The sequence below is a fragment of the Dunckerocampus dactyliophorus genome, chromosome 8 (genome assembly GCF_027744805.1).
Source record: "Dunckerocampus dactyliophorus isolate RoL2022-P2 chromosome 8, RoL_Ddac_1.1, whole genome shotgun sequence".
In the NCBI taxonomy this organism is placed as follows: domain Eukaryota; kingdom Metazoa; phylum Chordata; class Actinopteri; order Syngnathiformes; family Syngnathidae; genus Dunckerocampus; species Dunckerocampus dactyliophorus.
Window position 1 is genome coordinate 5,969,402 of NC_072826.1, and position 19,742 is coordinate 5,989,143.

The following is a 19,742-nucleotide window of genomic DNA, read 5'->3' on the forward strand; positions in this document are numbered from 1 at the left end:
ACTACACACACATACATACATACTATATAATTGATGTCAGTTGCGATGAATTATAGCTCCCCTGTAACACAAAGGATAGGCTCCAGCATGCCCCCGCGACCCTAATGAGGAGAAGCGGTATCGAAAATGGATGGATGGATGGATGGATATACACTAGCGGTAGTAAAAATGGTGATGTACTACTAAATGTTTTGATTTGGTAGCACAAGTGCAACATTGCTGTACATAAAAAAAGCTATATTGGTATGTGATCTACAGCCATCCTACCTCATTATTATTACTGAAGTGCTACGACATGGAACTACTCTGTTGACTTAAGACAGATGTATTTGGTTAACACTGCAAGAGCAAACGCAGACAAAGATGAATAAAACGTTATCGACCACACGTAGGAGCTGTAGGCATCTCTTATCCATTTCACCAGCTGGCTTCTACGAGTTAGCTACGAGCATGTAGCACCATCTTCCTTGATGAGAAACCCCCAAAGCTAAATGAGCTGAAAAGCAAAATCTAGTGGCACACAGAGTCACACAGGTCTGCCAGCAATCGAATTAGAGAACTAGAGCTAGTCCATGTAAACTGTCACCTGAAATGTGCAGGTGTAAAAAGTACAAAACAGGATCCACAGGAAGGAAAATCATCCACGATGCAGCATTTCTGATCCACTCGCACAAATGTGTTCCACAAGCACAATGGTGTGACTGGTACATTTGAGAATGTGTCCATGGCTGAATGAGTCTCACTAGTGGAGTTTTCCAGTTTTTTTCTTCTGTGCCTTCGGGTATGACGGACTATTTAGGGAACAGCCACAGAAAAGACACAGAAAATGAGGGACACACAAGTTGGCAGACATTGAGATCTGAAAGCACTTCCTTTGACAAATGAAACAGGGCTCCCCTATTAATCCATTAATTAAATCATCTCAGGGTTGAGGCTAGACCCCTTAATTTTAATTTTTCAACAGCAGTACACCAAATCTTATATTTTGAAAAGCTGACAGGGATCCATGAAGTTTAGCCATCTGCCTTGCACGGCACTGCGTACATCTCATCAGTACCAGGCTGACCTATAAAACACTAAACACGTGATGCTTGCTCACTGAGACAGCTGTCTTCAACCATAACAAACAGTCCTCCTACTTGCTGGAACTTAACAGCAAAACAATCTACTCCAATCTGTTTTTAAACATCCCTAAAAAGAAGAGAACTATTTTTATCCATGGATTACACATCAATGACGTCTAAATTGTTGCGAGTTTTACGCAACATGTAGTGGATCGTGGCAGGTCGCCACGATCCACTACATGCTACATGCTACATGCTACATGCTACTACATCCACTACACTCAATCAAAGCTACCACACCTTGGAAATTATGTTGAGTAATGTTGAGTAATAAATACAGTGTATGAATGGACATATATGCTATATCGGGGTGCTCATTACAGCGATCGCGAAGGTGGTGTTGGTCGCTTCACCTACATCATAAACATCACTTCGTAGATGTCATACAACATCAGTCAGCTGACATTAAGCTCCCTTCTGATTCGTTCTTGTGCCACGGTGGGAGCATAACGGAACTTTCATCTTTATTATTCCGATTACGGATAAACTAACCGAGCAATAAGATGTCTATACCTACAGTCAATTATTAGACCACCCTTGTTTGTTCAATTTCTTGTTCATTTTAATGCCTGATACAACTAAAGGTACCTTTGTTTGGACAAATATAACAATGACAACAAAAATAGATCTTAAGAGTTACAATTTTTGGCAGTACAATGCTATAGCTATTCATGCTATTCAAGAAATTAAGTGATTTTGGTTATTATCAAGAAAACCATGGAAGTTGCTAGATATCAGCTCTTAAATGAAACTCTTATGAGCTATATTTGTTATCGTCATCATATTTGCCCGAACAAATGTACCTTTAGTTGTAACAGGCATTAAAATGGCTCAATAAACTGAAAAAACAAGGGCAAGGGTGGTCTAATTACTTTTTCCATGATCCCTGGTATACATGCAAGACGGATCTGGTTTCCAATCACATAATCTAATTGTGTTAGTTAATCCGACGCTTTAAAAGAACTAACACGATCTAATTAAGGTGTTTACTTGTGCTTCAAAAAGCTGCTTTCAGCCGAACAACACTTTCAACCTCAATAACTTGGATATTTTTCGTGCATCTAAACGTAGTGACTTCCAATAAAAACCAACCAACCTGGTGTAGCCTCAAGGTTTTCTGTGACCCTAAACAGTCTAAGCAGCATAGAAACTGGATGGATGGATGTGCATTTATCCACTGATGTAAGTGCAAATAAGAACGATTATACTATAATTATCAAATTATACTGGATATGTAAGCGAGCTGTCTGCCTTGTTAACAAGGTGTGGACAGATGGCAAAAGCCCTTTTATGAGCAGCAAAGCCACTTATTTTGTTACCATTACAGCTGCACAAAGATAGATTGAGAGCAGCTGCCTCATAATCAGATATATAGCTTGTATTAGAGTCTCGAAGTAATTACACCAAAAGAACAATGTTTCAGTCTTTAAAAAGCCGTCTGACCATGACTAGTTCATCAAGTCTATTTGAATGTGTGATCATGTTTGGAACTTTTTGCATTCTACAGTACACAAATGGCTTCTGCTTCTTCATATGCCACTGCCCTAGAAAGTTACATTTTCAAATATGTGTAATCTCATAGTTATGACCATTTGCATCAGTGTCTGCTTGTCATGGAACAGGAATTTCTTTTACTTCAACATGCATGCATCCTCTGCCTCATCTTTTGTTAGACTAAGCAATAAGAGAAATATTCAGGAAGGATCAAAGGATCAAAAACTGGCAAATCATCCCCACTCTCCAAAAGAAGCAAATCACAGCAATGCACAAAACAGTCATAACTTCAATATATCCTTCATGGTGGGTGTGATTTTATTTTATTTTCCTGTTTTATCGACCGATGCAAAGCACAATAACGTGTGTTTTTTGCCTAATGACAACGGCACAGTTTCAGCTGCCCAGTGTGATTGGAAGGGAAACACTGGGAAGAAAGATGCCTCAATGAGACTCAGTCCTGAATATTTTACACAGAGGGGTGGAGAGCCCTCTGCTTGCAACGGCTTCTCTTGCTGGAACTTCAAACAACGGGCAGCTTCCCCCTCTGTCTCAGTGAGAACACATTTACATTTCCTTCCCGCGAGGGACAAACTTTGCAGTAACTAGATTTGAATACTGCTTCACTAAGGTTAATAGGCATTTCTGGAACTCGTGAGGTGCTTAGGGCTTTTCAATAATTTACATGGGCATTATTAAATGTTGGCAGCTTCTAAAATTGGGAATGCAATGTGTGATAACAATCCTAACAGCTTCATGTCTATGAGAGATAGATGGGAGTGTCATTTAAAATCAGTTGTCATGTCACTTAACTGCAGTTGCTCAATATTGATTTAAACTGCAGTAAGGATTAAGGATTAAGGATTGGGGAGACCAAACAGTAGGGCTATGCAAAAAAAAAAAAAAAAAAAAGAATCTCTATTCACACTAACATGCAATCTAATGTCTAAATGATGGCTGACACTTCCTCCTCAGTTCCTCCCCACGGGAGGCGTAATCGCATGAATTTATTTAGTTACCTTTGGCTTGTCTTTATGCGTGCATGAATGTACTGTTGAATACGTGAGCATGCCATGTTTTTGACTTGATGGATTATTTTCAGTCTCTCTCTTCATTGATATTTTAAAAATAAAAAAGGTCTCCTGTCCACTGTTGTAGGACCTCCCATGAAGAATGGCAGAAAGGCCATTGGAAGTTTCTTTAGAGTAGAACAAGACACTGAGGAGTCTAATAATAATAATAAAAATAATAATAATAATAATAAAAACCTTTGATTTCTTTAGGCACACCAGCCTAAACATGGTTTGTGTGTGTGTGTGTGTGTGTGTGTGTGTGTGTGTGTGTGTGTGTGCGCGTGAAGAAACCCTGGCAGAGATGATCCTCCCTGATTCTAATTTTTTGCAGAGTCATGCAGCCGTTATCCCACAGACAACTTTTAATCCATCATAATGAAACAAACTCTTCAACAACTGTTACTGTGGACTTTGCATTCTATAAAGGACCTTGCTGGATGGGACTCCTTAATGACCTAAACATTATATTAAAATGCATGTAACATTTTATTAAAGTCATAGAGACCTGACTAGCCATGATCAGAGGAAGACAGTGCCATTTGAGTCATAAATCTAGTGATGGCAGTGTGCACTGTACTGTGGTGTTGTTCACTGTTATACTGTGTTTCTACCGCCTATGGCACTAAAAAGAACAGTGATCCAGAAAGTAATAAAGTCCAGCCACACCAGAAGCACTTGTACAGTCCCATGAAAACACTTGCGGCATAGTATGGCTGTACAGTTTTTACAGTATTACAAGTTTAATGCAGGCCACAATACATGACGGTTATCATGCTTATGCATCATTCATTTACCTAAAGTTCACACTGTACGATGGAACAGACATTCGCCTTTGTGTCATCAGTGAACACCGGGTATAATCACATCCAGGGAGTCAAAATGTTGCACTTGGGGGTGTTACAGTGTCTATCTGGGTTGAGTGTGTGGTGTTACGTCAACTCAGTCAGCAACCACAACTCTCAAGAGGCTTTGCCCGCACATACGCTAGCGTCCCGACCCATGAGTATAACCTGGACTTCAAAGACCGAACTCCAAACTGAAACTGGCAAAATGCAACAAAATGCATACCTCGAGCAGCAAAGCATATCCGCATATTCAGTGGTCAAACTCCACGCAGAGCACAAAAATTTAGTACATGTTGGCAGGTCTCGTGCCATAATTAACAATTGCACAGAATTTGCACTGACTTAAGCCATCCAATGTGAACATCTTCCAAAAGTGGTTTTGCAATTGAAAGGTTGGAGTCGCACAGTATTATAAAGTATCCAGATAGATAGATAGATGGACGAAGTCACTTAGCCGCAGACAGCAAAAACAGCAACATTGCACAAAATTCTCCCTTTTTCAAAACCGATCATACACGTTCCCTTTATAGACATTCTGATTTTAATGAAAATGATCACAAGAAATGCCTCAAGGACCCAAAACTCTTGCAGCACTGATGACACAAACCCCATAGATATTGTGCACAACAGAACTAAAAGACCCACCTTTGCTTGAGCTCAAGCTGATTATCAACCTAACCATTTCACGATTTGCGCATGCATGTCTTAATAGATCAAACATGATGCACTAAACTTTGACACAGTTTCGTAGCCTTGCTGTATCTTTGCCTTTCTACTCCGTGTTATCTTTTCCTAAGCCTGACACCTTTGAATAAGACTACAGAGATCCAAGCTTATTAACTATGCTAATTACTAAAATACCTGTGGAGACACAACAATCAGGTTTTCCTTTCTTAAGCCTGTCTGCAGGAGATTAGACCTACCCTGCCAAGGATGCAAATCTTCGTGATCTAAATCCGAGAGGCCATGCTCTACTGCTCCTGCCTCTTCTCATCTGCACTATTCACAGGTCTTTCACTGACAGATGCCATTTGTCTCTATACTGTAATGGTTTGTATCTAACTTTAGTTTGGAACAGGCAAGGGATACAGAAACGTACAAATAGGAAGTATAGGAATACTTGGACAAAAGGATAAAATATGATGCACCATACTTCAATACGATGAACTAGGACTGCACAATTCTGAAAAAAAACTGAATTAAGATTGCCACACACACACACACACACACACACACTCTAACTCTAAACACAGTGGTAAACGATACAGTATTCATTCCTAAAATGCACTCTAAATCCAAAACGGATATATGCATTCATCCATCTTTCTTTGCTCATAAATTAAAGTTCAGGATCAAACTATATTAAAAAAAAAGATGAAAAAAATAGATAAATTAGAGGTTACACTAGAGCTTTTATTTTCATCCTGTTTTACAGCTATCAATGTGTGTACTATTCAAGTAAAGAATAAATGCTATGTACAACTACAGTACTTTCTGTTGTTTCCACCACAAAGCAGTAGCAAAACACAATGCAACACCTTTTGTAGCAGAGCACAATAAGACTTCATGCCATAAAACACACGTGAAAAGCAAAAAAAGTGTCTTGGTCCAACTCTACTTTGTATAGTGGGAAAGTTTTTGCAAATGCTATCCATCCACCAATCGTCTTCCACTTATCCAAGGTCGGGTCGCGGGGGCAGCAGCCTAAGCAGAGAAGCCCAGACTTCCCTCTCCCTGGCTACTTTGTCCAACTCCTTCCGGCAGATCCGGAGGTGTTCTCGAGACAGTTGACAGACACAGTCTCGCCAACGTGTTCTGGGACTTTCCTGAGGCCTCCTACAGGTCGGACGTGCCCTGAACACCTCTCCAGTGAGGCGTCTGGGAGGCATCCTGATCAGATGCCCCGGCCACCTCATCTGGCTCCTCTCAATGCGGAGGAGCAGTGGTTCGACTCAGAGTTTCTCTTTAAGGAAGAGCCCAGCCACTCTAAACACTTTTCGGCTGCTTGTACTCATGGTCTCACTACCCAAAGCTCATGAGCATAAGTGAGGGTAGGAATGCACATCGAGCTGAAAGGCAAAGCTCTCAATTTAACGGTCAATCTACTTTCCTACCTGCACCTATGGCAGTGGTTCTCAGTTATTTTCTGTCATGCCCCACTGGGGGAGAGAAATGTTTTTGCGTCCCCCACGATTTGAAATACTATTGAGAAACCGATATCTTTTTATCTATGTGTACTGTACAGACTGAATTCAAAACTGAAACCAGCGAAATGCAACAAAATGGAGAGGAGTAAAGCATACAAGCATATTCAAGAGTCTAATTGCATGGAGAGTACGACAAATTCACACACGTCGGCAGGTCTGCACTAATATTGAAAGTCCTCCCTGCCTCTCACACCTTCCCTGACAGTTCACCGCACCCCCCAGGGGGTCCCGCCCTTGTCATCATCACATTTATCATCAATAATATTTCGTTATCTGTGTGGGATGGTAAAAATACGGCATTATTTAAAAATTACATTGCGTGTTAGAGTGAATCCTGATGTTTTTTGGGTTTGTTTTTTTTTGTGAAGCCCTCGTAAAGAAAGAGAGATGAACATGAGGTTTCTCTATTGTATCATCTTTGGTATTACTAATATTAAACAAATGGAGGCAGTGTACAAAGATAGGACATCAGCCATCCTCACTTATTTAGTTAATGAATTAGATGAAGCCAAGCTCAATGGCTTTCTGTTGAACACATTAATGCCTCATAAGGCATACAACTGCTACATGACTGGCTTTAAGAGGAAATATGCTCATTATTCACTCTTAACTGTTTATGCAGAAAATCTGCATCAACTATGCGGGTTTGCATTCGTTTTATTTTCTGCGTCACCTCTCTAACTGCTCACTATGAGAAAACCTGTATTCATGAGTCATTCAAAAGAAGCAAACTGCCACCTCATTAGCAGAAAAACATTCTACTGCAGCAAACCTGGCAATAATCTTCATGTTTCTGGGTCTTGCACTTTCTGATGTCTGTGCTCATAGAAGTGGACAGCATTAAGTTCCCTTTAATGTCTGCATGGTCTGCTAAATGGATAGGGAAAAAAAAAGAAGAGTTCATAACCTGAATGAGAACAAATCAATTACTTGGAATTAGTGAACTGGCAATCTGTTCATTTCTTGAGCATATGAAAATGCCCCTGTAGGAGCATTCTGGTTAATTAACTCTGTAGTCATTTGTCATCGCTAATTAGACAGTGTCATTTCAAGGGGGTTAAGGCCTGCCCATGACACGTAATGATGATGTTAACCCCCCCAGACAGGGGGTCTACATTATATATTTCTTAGATATCTATGCAACAAACAGTGTTCGTCAAGAACCCAAAGCAAGCCCAGTGACAGCACACAGTAATTCTCCTCCACTGACATTGTAAAATAGTACACACACTGTTATATGACACAAGAAACAAAGTAATGTAGCGAGTCGTTCTAAGAAATAATAACAAAAACTAATACTTCAAAGCACAGGACAGTGCAGCAGCAAAGACACTGAGAACTAGAGGTGTAACCGTACGCCACATTCACGGTTCAATATCTAACTTGGCTTTAAGGTCACGGTTCGGTTTGTTTTCAATAGAGTAAGGGAATAAAATGTAAAAGAGGGCCGCTCTTTTGCACACTCAAACTTGCGCAGGTGCCGTGCAAGTTCCATGCACGACTGTCGCCTTTCGCAACAGCCGTTTTATTTAATTACCGAGTGAACGCATGATGCGAGGAACATTTAACAGTGATAAACGAGGAATTACTGTATGTGCATGAGCTGACGACTGTCTTCACACACAATGTGAACTTCAGCGTATCTGCGTGTTACTTCTACGGTTTTTCATTAAAATACAGACAATAACTGTTGACACGGTCATGTTAGAAAGATTTGGAAACGCCGGAGGACGGAGGACAAAATACACTGCACGCAGCACGTTTGGCCTGCACACACAGCAGCAACAAGCTGCAGCCATTTACTTATACAGTAATTACTGGTAAGCGTACCAGTGTGCTAACTCCACCCACACCTAATTAATCACCCGGTCAACAAGAACATACGATAGTAAAGTTCAACACGCCCACTTGTTCTTAGTTGGACAAAATACAGCACAGTGCATTACACATAAAACTTTTTTTTTCCCTCCAGATTAGTTAGTTATCCATTTACATACCAAAAATAAAACACACAAATTTGTCCATTCCCATTTTCCCATTACACATTTGTCCTCATGTCAAACCTCTCCAGAATTTTTGCAAAGTATCTTTTCTGACTCATTATTTATTTCACCCTCCATCTGTACAAAATCGATATCCAGGAAATGTTTAAGTTTTCCATCCATCCATCTTCTTCCGCTTATCCGGGTCTCCAGCCACCTCTTCCAGTTCCAACGGGAGGAAACCAAGGCGTTCCCAGGCCAGCTGTGAGACATAATCCCTCCGGAACACTACACCAGGGAGGCGTCCGGGAGGCATCCAGACTAGATGCCTGAGCCACCTCAACTGGCTCCTCTCGATGTGAAGGAGCAGCGGCTCTACTCTGAGCCCCTCCCGGATGGCTGAGCTCCTCACCCTATATCTTAGGGTGAGTCCAGCCACCCTACGGAGGAAGCTCATATCTGCCGCTTGTATCCGCAATGTCGTTAGTTCGCTCACGACCCAAAGCTCATGACTATAGGTGAGGGTGGGAACATAGATCGACCGGTAAATTGAGAGCTTTGCCTTCCGGCTCAGCTCTCTCTTCACCATGACGGTCCGGTACAGCAACCACTTTACTGCAGACGCTCCCACCTTCCCTCACTCGTGAACAAGACGCCGAGATAGTTCAACTCCCAACATTTCCTTCACATTTTTGAGTGTTTGACCATCACTCGCTGCAATAACAAGATGGTCAACCCATATGATCAATAGAATCATTTCCTTTCCCTTTTTTTTTTAATGTAAACACAATAGTCAGCTGAATTTTGAACAAACCCATTGCAGCATTTTATTCCAGTTTCGCCCTGACTGTTTCAAACTATAGAGTGACTTATTACGTTGACACACAAATTTTTCTCCCGTTTCTTAGTCTACCTCAAACCCTTCTGGCTGTTCCATGTAAACTTCAGTCTACAGAGGCATGTAGATATGCAGCTTGAACATCCAGTCAATGTAGTTCTAAATCATACTGCGCACCGAGCTGCATGAAAACACATACAGAGGTCATATCAGCAGTAGGAGAAAAAGTGTGATTATAATCACTTGACTTTAACCTTTTGCCACATACTGTATCTGGCTATATATATTGTCTCAACAGGCTTGTCTTTAATTGTGTAAACCCATCTGCCCCCCACTGCTTGTTTACCTTCAGGTAATGTTGTCAATGTAACAGTATTGTTCTCTATCAGAGAATCCATTTCTCCCTTCATGGCCTCGTTTTCGTTTAGTGTACAGGGTACATCATATGCAACTCTTTAGCAATAGCCAATATTTGTTATTGCCTGATCCTCATCACATTTGACTTCGCACTCATAATCTGTATAGACTTGAGGGGGTCTTCTCTCTCTCTGTGGATAGCGTGTACACAGGCTGCTTTCACTTTCACCTTTTAGGTTTATATCAGTATCACACAGCTCTGTTTTTATACTTTTGTCATGTCGGGTTTTGGACGCTGGGTTTCAACTCTTCCTATGTTCAAAATGGTCATACATATTTTCATCTGTCTGAGTGTCACATTCAATAGTATTCTTTGTGACAAACCCGACCAGCCTATTTCTAAATACTTTCCCTGTGTCTGGATAAAAAAGAAGATATGCCGGGCTATTTTTGTCATAACCAACAAAAATCCACTTTTCACAGCGTGTATCTATTTTTTTTTCCTTGTTATATTTACATATATGCATAACACTCTGGCCCAAATATTCTCATTTTTGAAAGGTCAGGCCTTTTTCCAGTTAACAGGTAATATGGTGTTTGTCCGATATGTCGCATACATCTTGCCATTTCAAACAAGGTCCTCCAAGCTCTCGCAGCTGTCCCATTCTGATGGGGCGAATGGAGCTGAGGTTTCGAGCCTAATGGCATTTTTGCAGAGCAATGATTGAAATAAAGCAGATGTAAACTCTTCCATTATCAGATGTTATATATTGGATTTTTCCATAAGGTGCAACATCAGAGATGAAACTCTATGTGGCTTAAACAGTATTGTTCCTAGCCTTCAGAAAATAAGTACAGATAGCTCCTGAATAGTCATCTGTAAATGCTAAGGTACATATGAAACCATCTTTCCCTGCTGGCTCTACAGATCCAGCCAGATCTACATGGACCAGTTCAAGTCCATCATTTGCTTTCTCATCTGAATCCTTATTTATGCGTTGAGCAAATTTTCCTTGTATACACACATCACATTTCAGATTGGACTTCTCAGCTTTACCTTTGATTCTCATCCCATCTCGAACACTTTCCAATTTTAACACGTGATAGTTGCAATGGCCTAAAATTTCATGCCAAGTCTGGATGTCATAGCACCCATTACATTCATCAACCTCATTCATGACAGTACTTAAATACAATTTCTCGTGTTCTACCACTTTTGTGAATAAGCTGGTTCTGTCCTTCTTTAAAGATGATCGTCACCCCTTGCGCACTTGCAGCTTTGACTGACAAAATTATGGGATATATTGCGCCTCCTTCAGGACCACATCCACATTACGGCCTTTGCTGTTTCTCAGACGCGCTTTGGCAGTGCCCTTCTTCTGCGCTATGCCACTCACCCTCACGCCATCAGCCACCTCCAATATATGGCTTTGGGGCTTAAAACGTGGGTCAAAATCCTCGAATTGTCCAATGTCTGTTAAAATGTGCTTCATTGCTCTGGAATCAACCATGAGGCCCTTCAACTTCATTCCACTGACAGGCGAGTCATCCACCTGCTCCACTTTGAATGTGAACGTGTGGTCCTCCTCATCCACCGCATGCATACCTTTATCCTACGTTGTCCGCCAACAGTGTGTCCTTATGCGTGGCACTTTTACAAAAATTACACCACTGTCTCTGCTCTGACCAGCGGCTGATTTGTGCTCTACAGCTTTGTGGAATTTCTGGCCGCAGCTCAGTTGAGTTTGGCGTTCCAATTGTGTCTTCCTTTGACTTTCATCAGGCTGTCCTCTGCTGAGCCAACAGCACCAAACTTCGCTGAGCTCTCAAAGCTCCTCAGCTTTGTCTTAAACTGTGCAAATGTCAAACTTTTCATCACTCTGTAACATGAACAGAGAATGGTTTAAAAACATCAGGGAGGCCTTTTAATATAATTGCAGTCAGCAACCTGTCACTCAAAGTCCCCCGAATTCCGCAGTGCTGTGATGGCGGTCTCTGCGTGGATAATGTAACCCGTGACGCTCTCATTCACACCTTTCTGAAGAGATGTCAATTCTGTGTATAAACTTATTACACCAGCGTAATGGTCTCTCAAGATCTTCAGCGCCTTTCTTCCATCATTCGCGGCGTCACTCATCACGAGGGATAAACTTTTATCGTCCAACAGCTGAATCAGGTCGCCGTACGCCTCTTCATTTTTGTGGGAGTCTTCCTCCGCGCCATCATTGTCCTCGCCGGGCGGTTCAGCCACTATGGTGCTTTTTAATTCAAGCACTGACAGCTTTGCCTTCCGGCTCAGCTTCCTCTTCACCACAACGGACCGATGCAGAGTCCGCATCACTGTAGACGCCGCACTAATCTGCCTGTCGATCTTACGATCCATCCTTCCCTCATTCGTGAACAAGATCTCAAGGTACGTACTTGAACTCTTCCACTTGGGGCAGGATCTCAACCCAAACCCGGAGATGGCACGCCTCCCTTTTCCAGGCGAGAACCATTGATTCGGACTTGGCAGTCCTGATTCTCATCCCAACCGCTTCACGCTCGGCTGCGAACACATCCAGTACTGCACTTTAATCAAAACTACCAACTTCGACAGCAATCAGAACTCTCAATGATCAACTGATCAATTAATCAGTTGAACTGAGGTAACAGTAGTCACTCACAGGTTTCCTATGAAATGCTAATGTCGCCCGTGACTATGTGCAAAAGGTCAATTTGAATTTGTTTTGTCATTTTTTCCTGTTAAACATTCTTTCTTCTGGTTTTAGGGTATTGCACAACTATATCCCATATATGAATGACATGACTTTGCAATCAGGCATCTTATGTGTAATAGTGATGAGCATTCCCATCAGTAAGGTTCGACAATGTGCACCCTTCTCTTCCTGAAGCTTTACACTGCACTCTCCTCCTGACTTGATCTTGCAGGGATGCTGTGCTGAATACCATATGGACCTTGTAAACTACTGTTTTGGGAGCTTTGTTGGCTAGACAAAAGGTGTTGTTCTTCAATGGCTCATGGATCAGTGCGGCTGTGACAAGGCCTTGGCAGTCTGATGCAGATACTGCTAAGATGCACTCTCTCCTCTCTGACTTTGTGTGAGGTCACTCAGAGTGCTCTGTGAAAAAAAGACATTTGTGTTTATTCAGCATATGTTTTTGGAATTTCTTTGTGACTTGTCTTCAGATTCCCACCTTTTAGTTTACAAATTTGCCCCAATTTATTGCGACTTTCTACGAGGCATGAGTGTGTGTGTGTGTGTGTGTGTGTGTGTGTGTGTGTGTGTGTGTGTGTGTGTGTATATATATATATATATATATATATATATATATATATATATATATAAATAAATAAAATGAAATATAAATACTTTGCTTGATCTGGCTCTGCCACACTATGGTGAAACATGGGAGAAGGCAATATGCAGTCTCAATTTGATTAATCAGGTTCAGACTATATTTGCCTTCACCAACAATTGTCAGCAGCATAAAATATTTCTGCAAGACTTGTAACCAGGGTATAGTCCACCTTTCGTCCTACATTAAGTCAGCCCATGACCCTGAACAGAACAAGCAGCACAGAAAACAAATTACTTGGTGAATAGATACTGTAGATGGATGAGTTAAAGGCTGATGCCTAAAGGACTGCAGTTCACATTTTTTAAATTAAAGCACTAACAAGCTAGACCAAAGTATCCATCCCTGCTGCAGCGTATCGCAGTGACATTTTATGATCACTCTCTGAATGTCAAGACTCTTGCTTCAAGCCTCCTGAAAGCAAATTTCCTTTTCATAGAATGCGTGTTCCTTTCTCCTCTGCCTAATTGGAATTCTGTGAGAGAGGTTTTAGATAGGTGCACTTACAGCAAAAAACACAATGCCCGAATTCTGGAAACAATAAAGCGACAGGACTGAAATGCAGGTGTGTCATCACTTTATGTCTGGAAGAGCTTTGTAATGGTTTTGACTTTTTGGTAGCTCACTAAATGCCCGATCTGCACTAACCTAAGACAAAGTCAGGATTCATTTTGCTCAGCAGTCTGCTACTTCCATTATCAACACATATCGCAACCATTCCAAAACTAAAAGACAACAAAGTCACAGTGTGTGACTTCTTTGGACTGAGTATTTTGGTTTCTTGTGACAAGGATGAATGCACATCGAATGTTGGGAAAATGTACATACATTTAGCCTTTTATGCAAAATATTATCCAAATTGCTGTGCTGAATAAAGTGAGTATAATGTTTGGTGTCTGAACCTGACATCGAACTTGCGCGCTTCAGTTTGTCCAAGAGTTTACCGTTTATACAGGACTTTATTCCATTTAGATCCAATGTCAGCGTAACACTCTGTGTGTATCTTTTCATGTGTATGTATGCAAGTGTGGATGCATGCATTATTGGTATTAAGCACAGCAGCAGTTAGATACGAGGAGTGGGTAGGTTTGTCCCCAGAGTGCCGTTGATGATAATTACTGTCGAGAGAACGTCTCAGGAGACAGTAAGCCAGCTGCCAGCCTGGCTGCATCCCTGCCATATGCCACTTTCTCAACCGGGACAGACATGTAGCACGAGGGCTATGCATCTCTTGTCAAGAGCAAATCATTATCAATATTTGACTATTTGATATGATTTAAAATGATGACAAGTGACTGGCAGCACTATGATGCCATTAGAAAATGACACTCAAAGAATCATGAGTGTAACAGAAGCCAATAACCATGTGAGCATCCACACTGATAAACAGTAATGCTCTGTAAACAGTGGTGACAAGCAGGTGTTGCACACTGGCGTTTCATCAACAATATCACTCACACCACGTTACGTGCACTGCACAGAGCTGACAATAGGTGCACATTTAAAGGTTATGATTCAACATCTTTAAAAAAGTATTTGTAGTGCATTTGCAGCATGAAAAGACAAAGAAACAAGATACAAGTCCTTAGACTCACAAGCCGTTATGGGCAAAATAATATGAATAAAACAGTATTTTGAACATTTTAACACATTTTTGAAAAATACATATCAAAATTAGGGTTGTTAAAATATCAATATGGCAATATAGTTGTATTTTTCCTTCCAATATAGTATTGATTTTTAATGTCTTAATATACGTGTATTTTTTTTTTAAATCATGCTTTGGCTCTGCAAGCTGTCGTACCTGCTCTGGCAAAGTGCCTGGTAACGCCTCCTCCTCACTTTCCATCAGCAGGACGTACCAGCTGCAACTAATCATCGGATCAGAACACGCCCGGCATATTCAAAGTGGCGGACTTAGCACTGTGGATTCAACTGAGGCGCAACGCAAACAACACGAGTAACGCGAGCAAATCCCAACTCCGCCACCAAGGTAGCTGTGCAAGATCGGGCTCTCTGGACCAGACGTGGGCAAACATTTAGACTCGTGGGCCACATTGGGTTAAAAAATTTGACGGGGGAGCCGTCTATAAATAGGTGGCATCAAAAAGAATGACATACTTGCGCACGGTGCAACGGAACAAAAACACAACACATCCAGCAAGTTAAGGCATCACGTAAATCAAACAACAACTAAGCACTGAACATACCACGTAACTTAAAACCGTAATTTCCACATGCCCGCAAGGCATCTTGGGTAGTCCAGCTGCAACAACAATATGGAAGTAAGAACAATAAAACATTGGATATCAAGAGTATTTTAACTCCTCCTTGTTTACTTTTCTGACGACCTCCTCAACATATTTTACCATCAAGCAAAAATGCGACAAACGCGGCAAAATGTTGGGAGAAAGAGTACCATAAGCTACCCAACATGCCCTGCAGCGGGAATAAGTCATTGGGGGTTTTTTTTGGCATGGGTTTTATGTGTAGGAATCGGTTTCTTTGCCCCCATGGTGCAGTAGGTAGGTTACTTTGTGCGTCTTGTGCGTTGACGTGTTGTGTTGTCTGGAACGCCTTTTTGTACAAGCTACAGATTGCATGTGACTATTTTGGTGACTCCAGCGTGCCACGATAGCACTGCAAGTCATGTTGCCGGTTAAACTTTCCATGTTAAAGGTTAAAAACAGGAATTTGGAAATGCCCGGTGGGCCGGATTAAGACGCTTGGCAGGTCGATTGTGGCCCGTGGCCCGCAGTTTGCCCACCCCTGCTCCAGACACTGCGCTGTAGCATTTGTTTGTTTGACTAGACGTACAATAGCAGTGCGGTGCGTTCAAGGACACTGGAACTGAAACTGGAACTCTTAAGTGGAGCTCTCATTGGTTTTGATTGAGTATTGCAATTTATTCATGTCATTTATGGAATGTTATTTGTGCTGTGTCATCTTGCTCAAACAGGTCAGGTTTAGAAGCTACTTTTATTGGATATTCTTTGTTTGCAAAATTGCAAAAGCACAACATAAACTTGAGAGTTGTAAAAATGTAAAGCTAATATTTACCTCTCGCTAACATTTGCTATAACTATTTTAGCCAAGTATTCAAATGTAAAGTTTTAAAAATTGCATGCAAAACCAGTGATTTTGCTGTTTCGTGGTTGACTATGGCCTATCATTAGTCCAAAAAAAATGCATATTCAAGCAAATGTTATGTATCCTCGGCCTAAATTAAGCATTTTCAAGCGTAAAAATGTTGGAAATGAACTAAAATACGAATACAGTTTAAGGCAATACAAGACTTTGATGAACTGTCTATACAGGCCACTAGGTGTTACTAATAACACACACCAGACGATATTTAACAATTATTTATCTCTCCACAGGCACAATAATTACAATAAGAATAGTCATCATCATCATAATATTAACACGAACTGTGGCTAAAACTACTTCACTTTCTGTCCACACGTCCAGAAGACATTTATTGAAACACACATGAACATGAGTCTTATTTGTGTCTTAAACGGCTTATTTGCTCTGATTATGGCACTATGTTGGATGATATGACTATATGTGTGTTCATTCTTGTCTAGAGGGCTCTAATAATGGTAAAAATCCTATTTAAAAAGTCAAACAGGTTTTCTATGCTCTTTTTGTAAATATTTAGATTTCAAGCAAGTTTAAATAACGGCAGGTCAAATACTGTCAGGAAAAATATACCACATGAAGATGTGTTCATTTCGGGAGCCAGAATATCTATTAAAATGATTAACAAAAACATAGTCTACATGATCAAACTGGGGCAGGGGTGACTTTTTCCAGCAAGGGTCACATACAAAAAAATTAAAGGATGGGGGAGCCACTTTGATAAATTATCCAGACCTGCCAACCTTGGAGAAATTTTGCGAGTACTACACCCACCCACCCCGGCCAACTCATTTTTTTTTTTTTTTAATTTATCCAAGGTTTCTCCAGGTTACTTTTTCTGTAATTGATTCGGGGAAACATGGTGGTTATTTGACCTGTTGATGTTGTAACACTGATGTTCTGCATTGTGGTGTTTGTGAATGCACCTTGCTGTGAATGTTACTGGTGGATAAGAGAACAGTGTTCCTGTGAGCGTGGAGGAGACTTGTGTACGAGCTTAGCTGCATACTGTGTTGGAACTGGGTACTTCTGTTGGCGTTAATAAAACTTATAAAGAGCGCCAGTCTCTGTGCGACTCTATCAAGACGCTACAGTACTTTGCAACACGTGCATCAAACATAAAAATGGGGACTTTGACGAGTGGCTAACGACATCGTCATCTTAATTTGGCCTTTTAAATGCTGCTTGCATTGACGCACACCAGGTGCACATGCAGTCCAATAGCAGCAGAGGTGATCGGTAATTACCGCTTGCTTTGCAGCACTGACTGAAGTGAAGTTAACGGCGCGTAGCCCTTTCTAGGAGTGGCGGCCGCAGGAGGAAATTATAAAGGGAGCGCTCTGATTCGCCGAGAGCTTGTCACTCCACCTACGTGCAGATTGCTGTGGCAACTCGAAACTGAAAGCGCAAATACGTACCTAGAGAGCAACGAAACAAAATGTAATTGAGGGTCAAAATGCATGCTGAGTAAAAAAAAAAAAAAAATGCATACATGGTGGCAGGTATACATTATGTCCATTAAAGATGACCTGAACTTCAGCTGCAGCAATTAATCAATGATTAATAGATTATCCAATTGATTTTGTATTGGATTAATTGGGTTTTTTTATTTTAAAATGTAAATATCTTCCGATTTCAGCCTCTCACATGTGAATATTTTTTTATTTCTTGAATTATCGTTGTGTTGTAGGCGAAACAAGATATTCACACATGTCCGCTTTGACTTTGGAAAACAGTGATCAACATTTTTAGCTTTTCTATGATACATTGCGAACCAAACCATTAAATGTTTGTGTTTGGTTCATATTGAGTTGGTCTGTCAGGGCAGGGATGTCAAACTTGCGCCATGGAGGGGGGAGAGAGTGCAAGTTTTCTTTACAGCCGGTCACTAAAGCAGGCGATTTTAATGATCATCTTCCTCAGTTTGAGGGAAGGAGCTCATCAATTAAATCACCTGCTAGAGAAACTGGTTGAAGAGAAAACCTGCAGTGTCTCAGTCCTCCACGGCACGAGTTTGATACATGTGGTCTAGGGCATAACCATTTAAACATGGCCACCACTTTAAACATAGCAATACTGTTTACCAAGCTAACTAGTTAGCCTCCAAATTATTTATCCTCAACATAAGAATGGGTTTGAAACAGAGTGAGGAAAAAGGACAAAATAAGCAGGCAAAAACATACTACCACAGAATAATAGGCCATAGCCAGCCAGCTTTGTGTTATAGATGACAAAGCAAATCAGTGAAACATCCACTAATATATCTATATCTTCTTTATCACTTTATGCAGAACGTAAGTAAGGGGGCAAAGAACGTAACACTAACCTTTTGCCATTGTGGACACAGACTGATTTAATCAGAACAAACGTGTTGTCCAAAGTACAAAGGTTAACCTTTGCACACTGCAGTCCTATCTGGTGGTAAACGGTGGTGCTTTCAGGACTTGAAGCGATTCCCTATTTAAGGCTTTCAGACACATGTTAAGGTAGCTTAATAAGAAAAATGTGAAAAGGTCAATAGAGTTGAAGGGTTCAATCTACGATGTTAGGGTAATCTGTATAATTAGACATTAGCCGTTTTCACATTTTTTCTTCAGGAAAGTTGATCTATGCAGCAAACACGCACGAGTATTATTACAGCAAACAATTGTTATATCAACAACTGATGCCACGCTCACAACTTCACTCAGCCATCCCTCTCCTTTTCTAGACATGCTAACATGCTACAAGAGCTGATTACAGACCATAACAACGCGCGTACATGAACCGAATGTGACATGAGACAGCAGACATGCATTCTGAAATGAGAGGTAAAAAGGGTACCTTCAGTTTGTCAAGAAGTAAGTGCTTTGAGGTGGCTGCCCTCAATCCTCTAGCTGCAGCCTGCGCTGCCATGGATGCCGCCATGTTGACACGGAAGTGTAAATGACAGTGACGTCACGAGGATGCGCGCGTTTCTGCTTAACTGACCGTTAGAGGGGCGGTGCTTACCTTGGAAAGGCGCACAGTCAACACAGCTGCCAAATTAACAAATTGTAAGTACGGAAAATAAAAAAAATAGTAAGCCGTACGTATTCGCTGTTTTGAGTTAAACTATATTTATTTCACATTTTGACAAAATGGAAAAGATGTAAATCTTATAAGTTTGTATGTCTTGTTTGAAACTTGCATGCAATGCATCAAACAGTGAAACCAGGTATAAGATCCTTACTAAATGTGTACAAAAGGAATCGTGTATGATTTGGGTACTTATCAGAACAATATATGGTAAATGATGATCTTGTAAGGAAGTGGCATAGAAAATGGACGGAAGAATGG

At 41.0% G+C, this 19,742-nt stretch overlaps 1 protein-coding gene across 1 annotated transcript in view; it reads right to left on the reverse strand.

Moving 5' to 3' along the window:
- suclg2 (succinate-CoA ligase GDP-forming subunit beta) overlaps positions 1 to 19,344 on the reverse strand; it is a 95,531-nt gene extending 76,187 nt beyond the window's left edge. The window contains exon 1 of the mRNA XM_054784341.1: positions 19,248 to 19,344. Coding sequence (XP_054640316.1) covers positions 19,248 to 19,331 — 84 coding nt within the window. The 5' untranslated portion in view covers positions 19,332 to 19,344. The remainder of the gene's footprint in view (positions 1 to 19,247) is intronic.
- Positions 19,345 to 19,742: the final 398 nt, after the last annotated feature.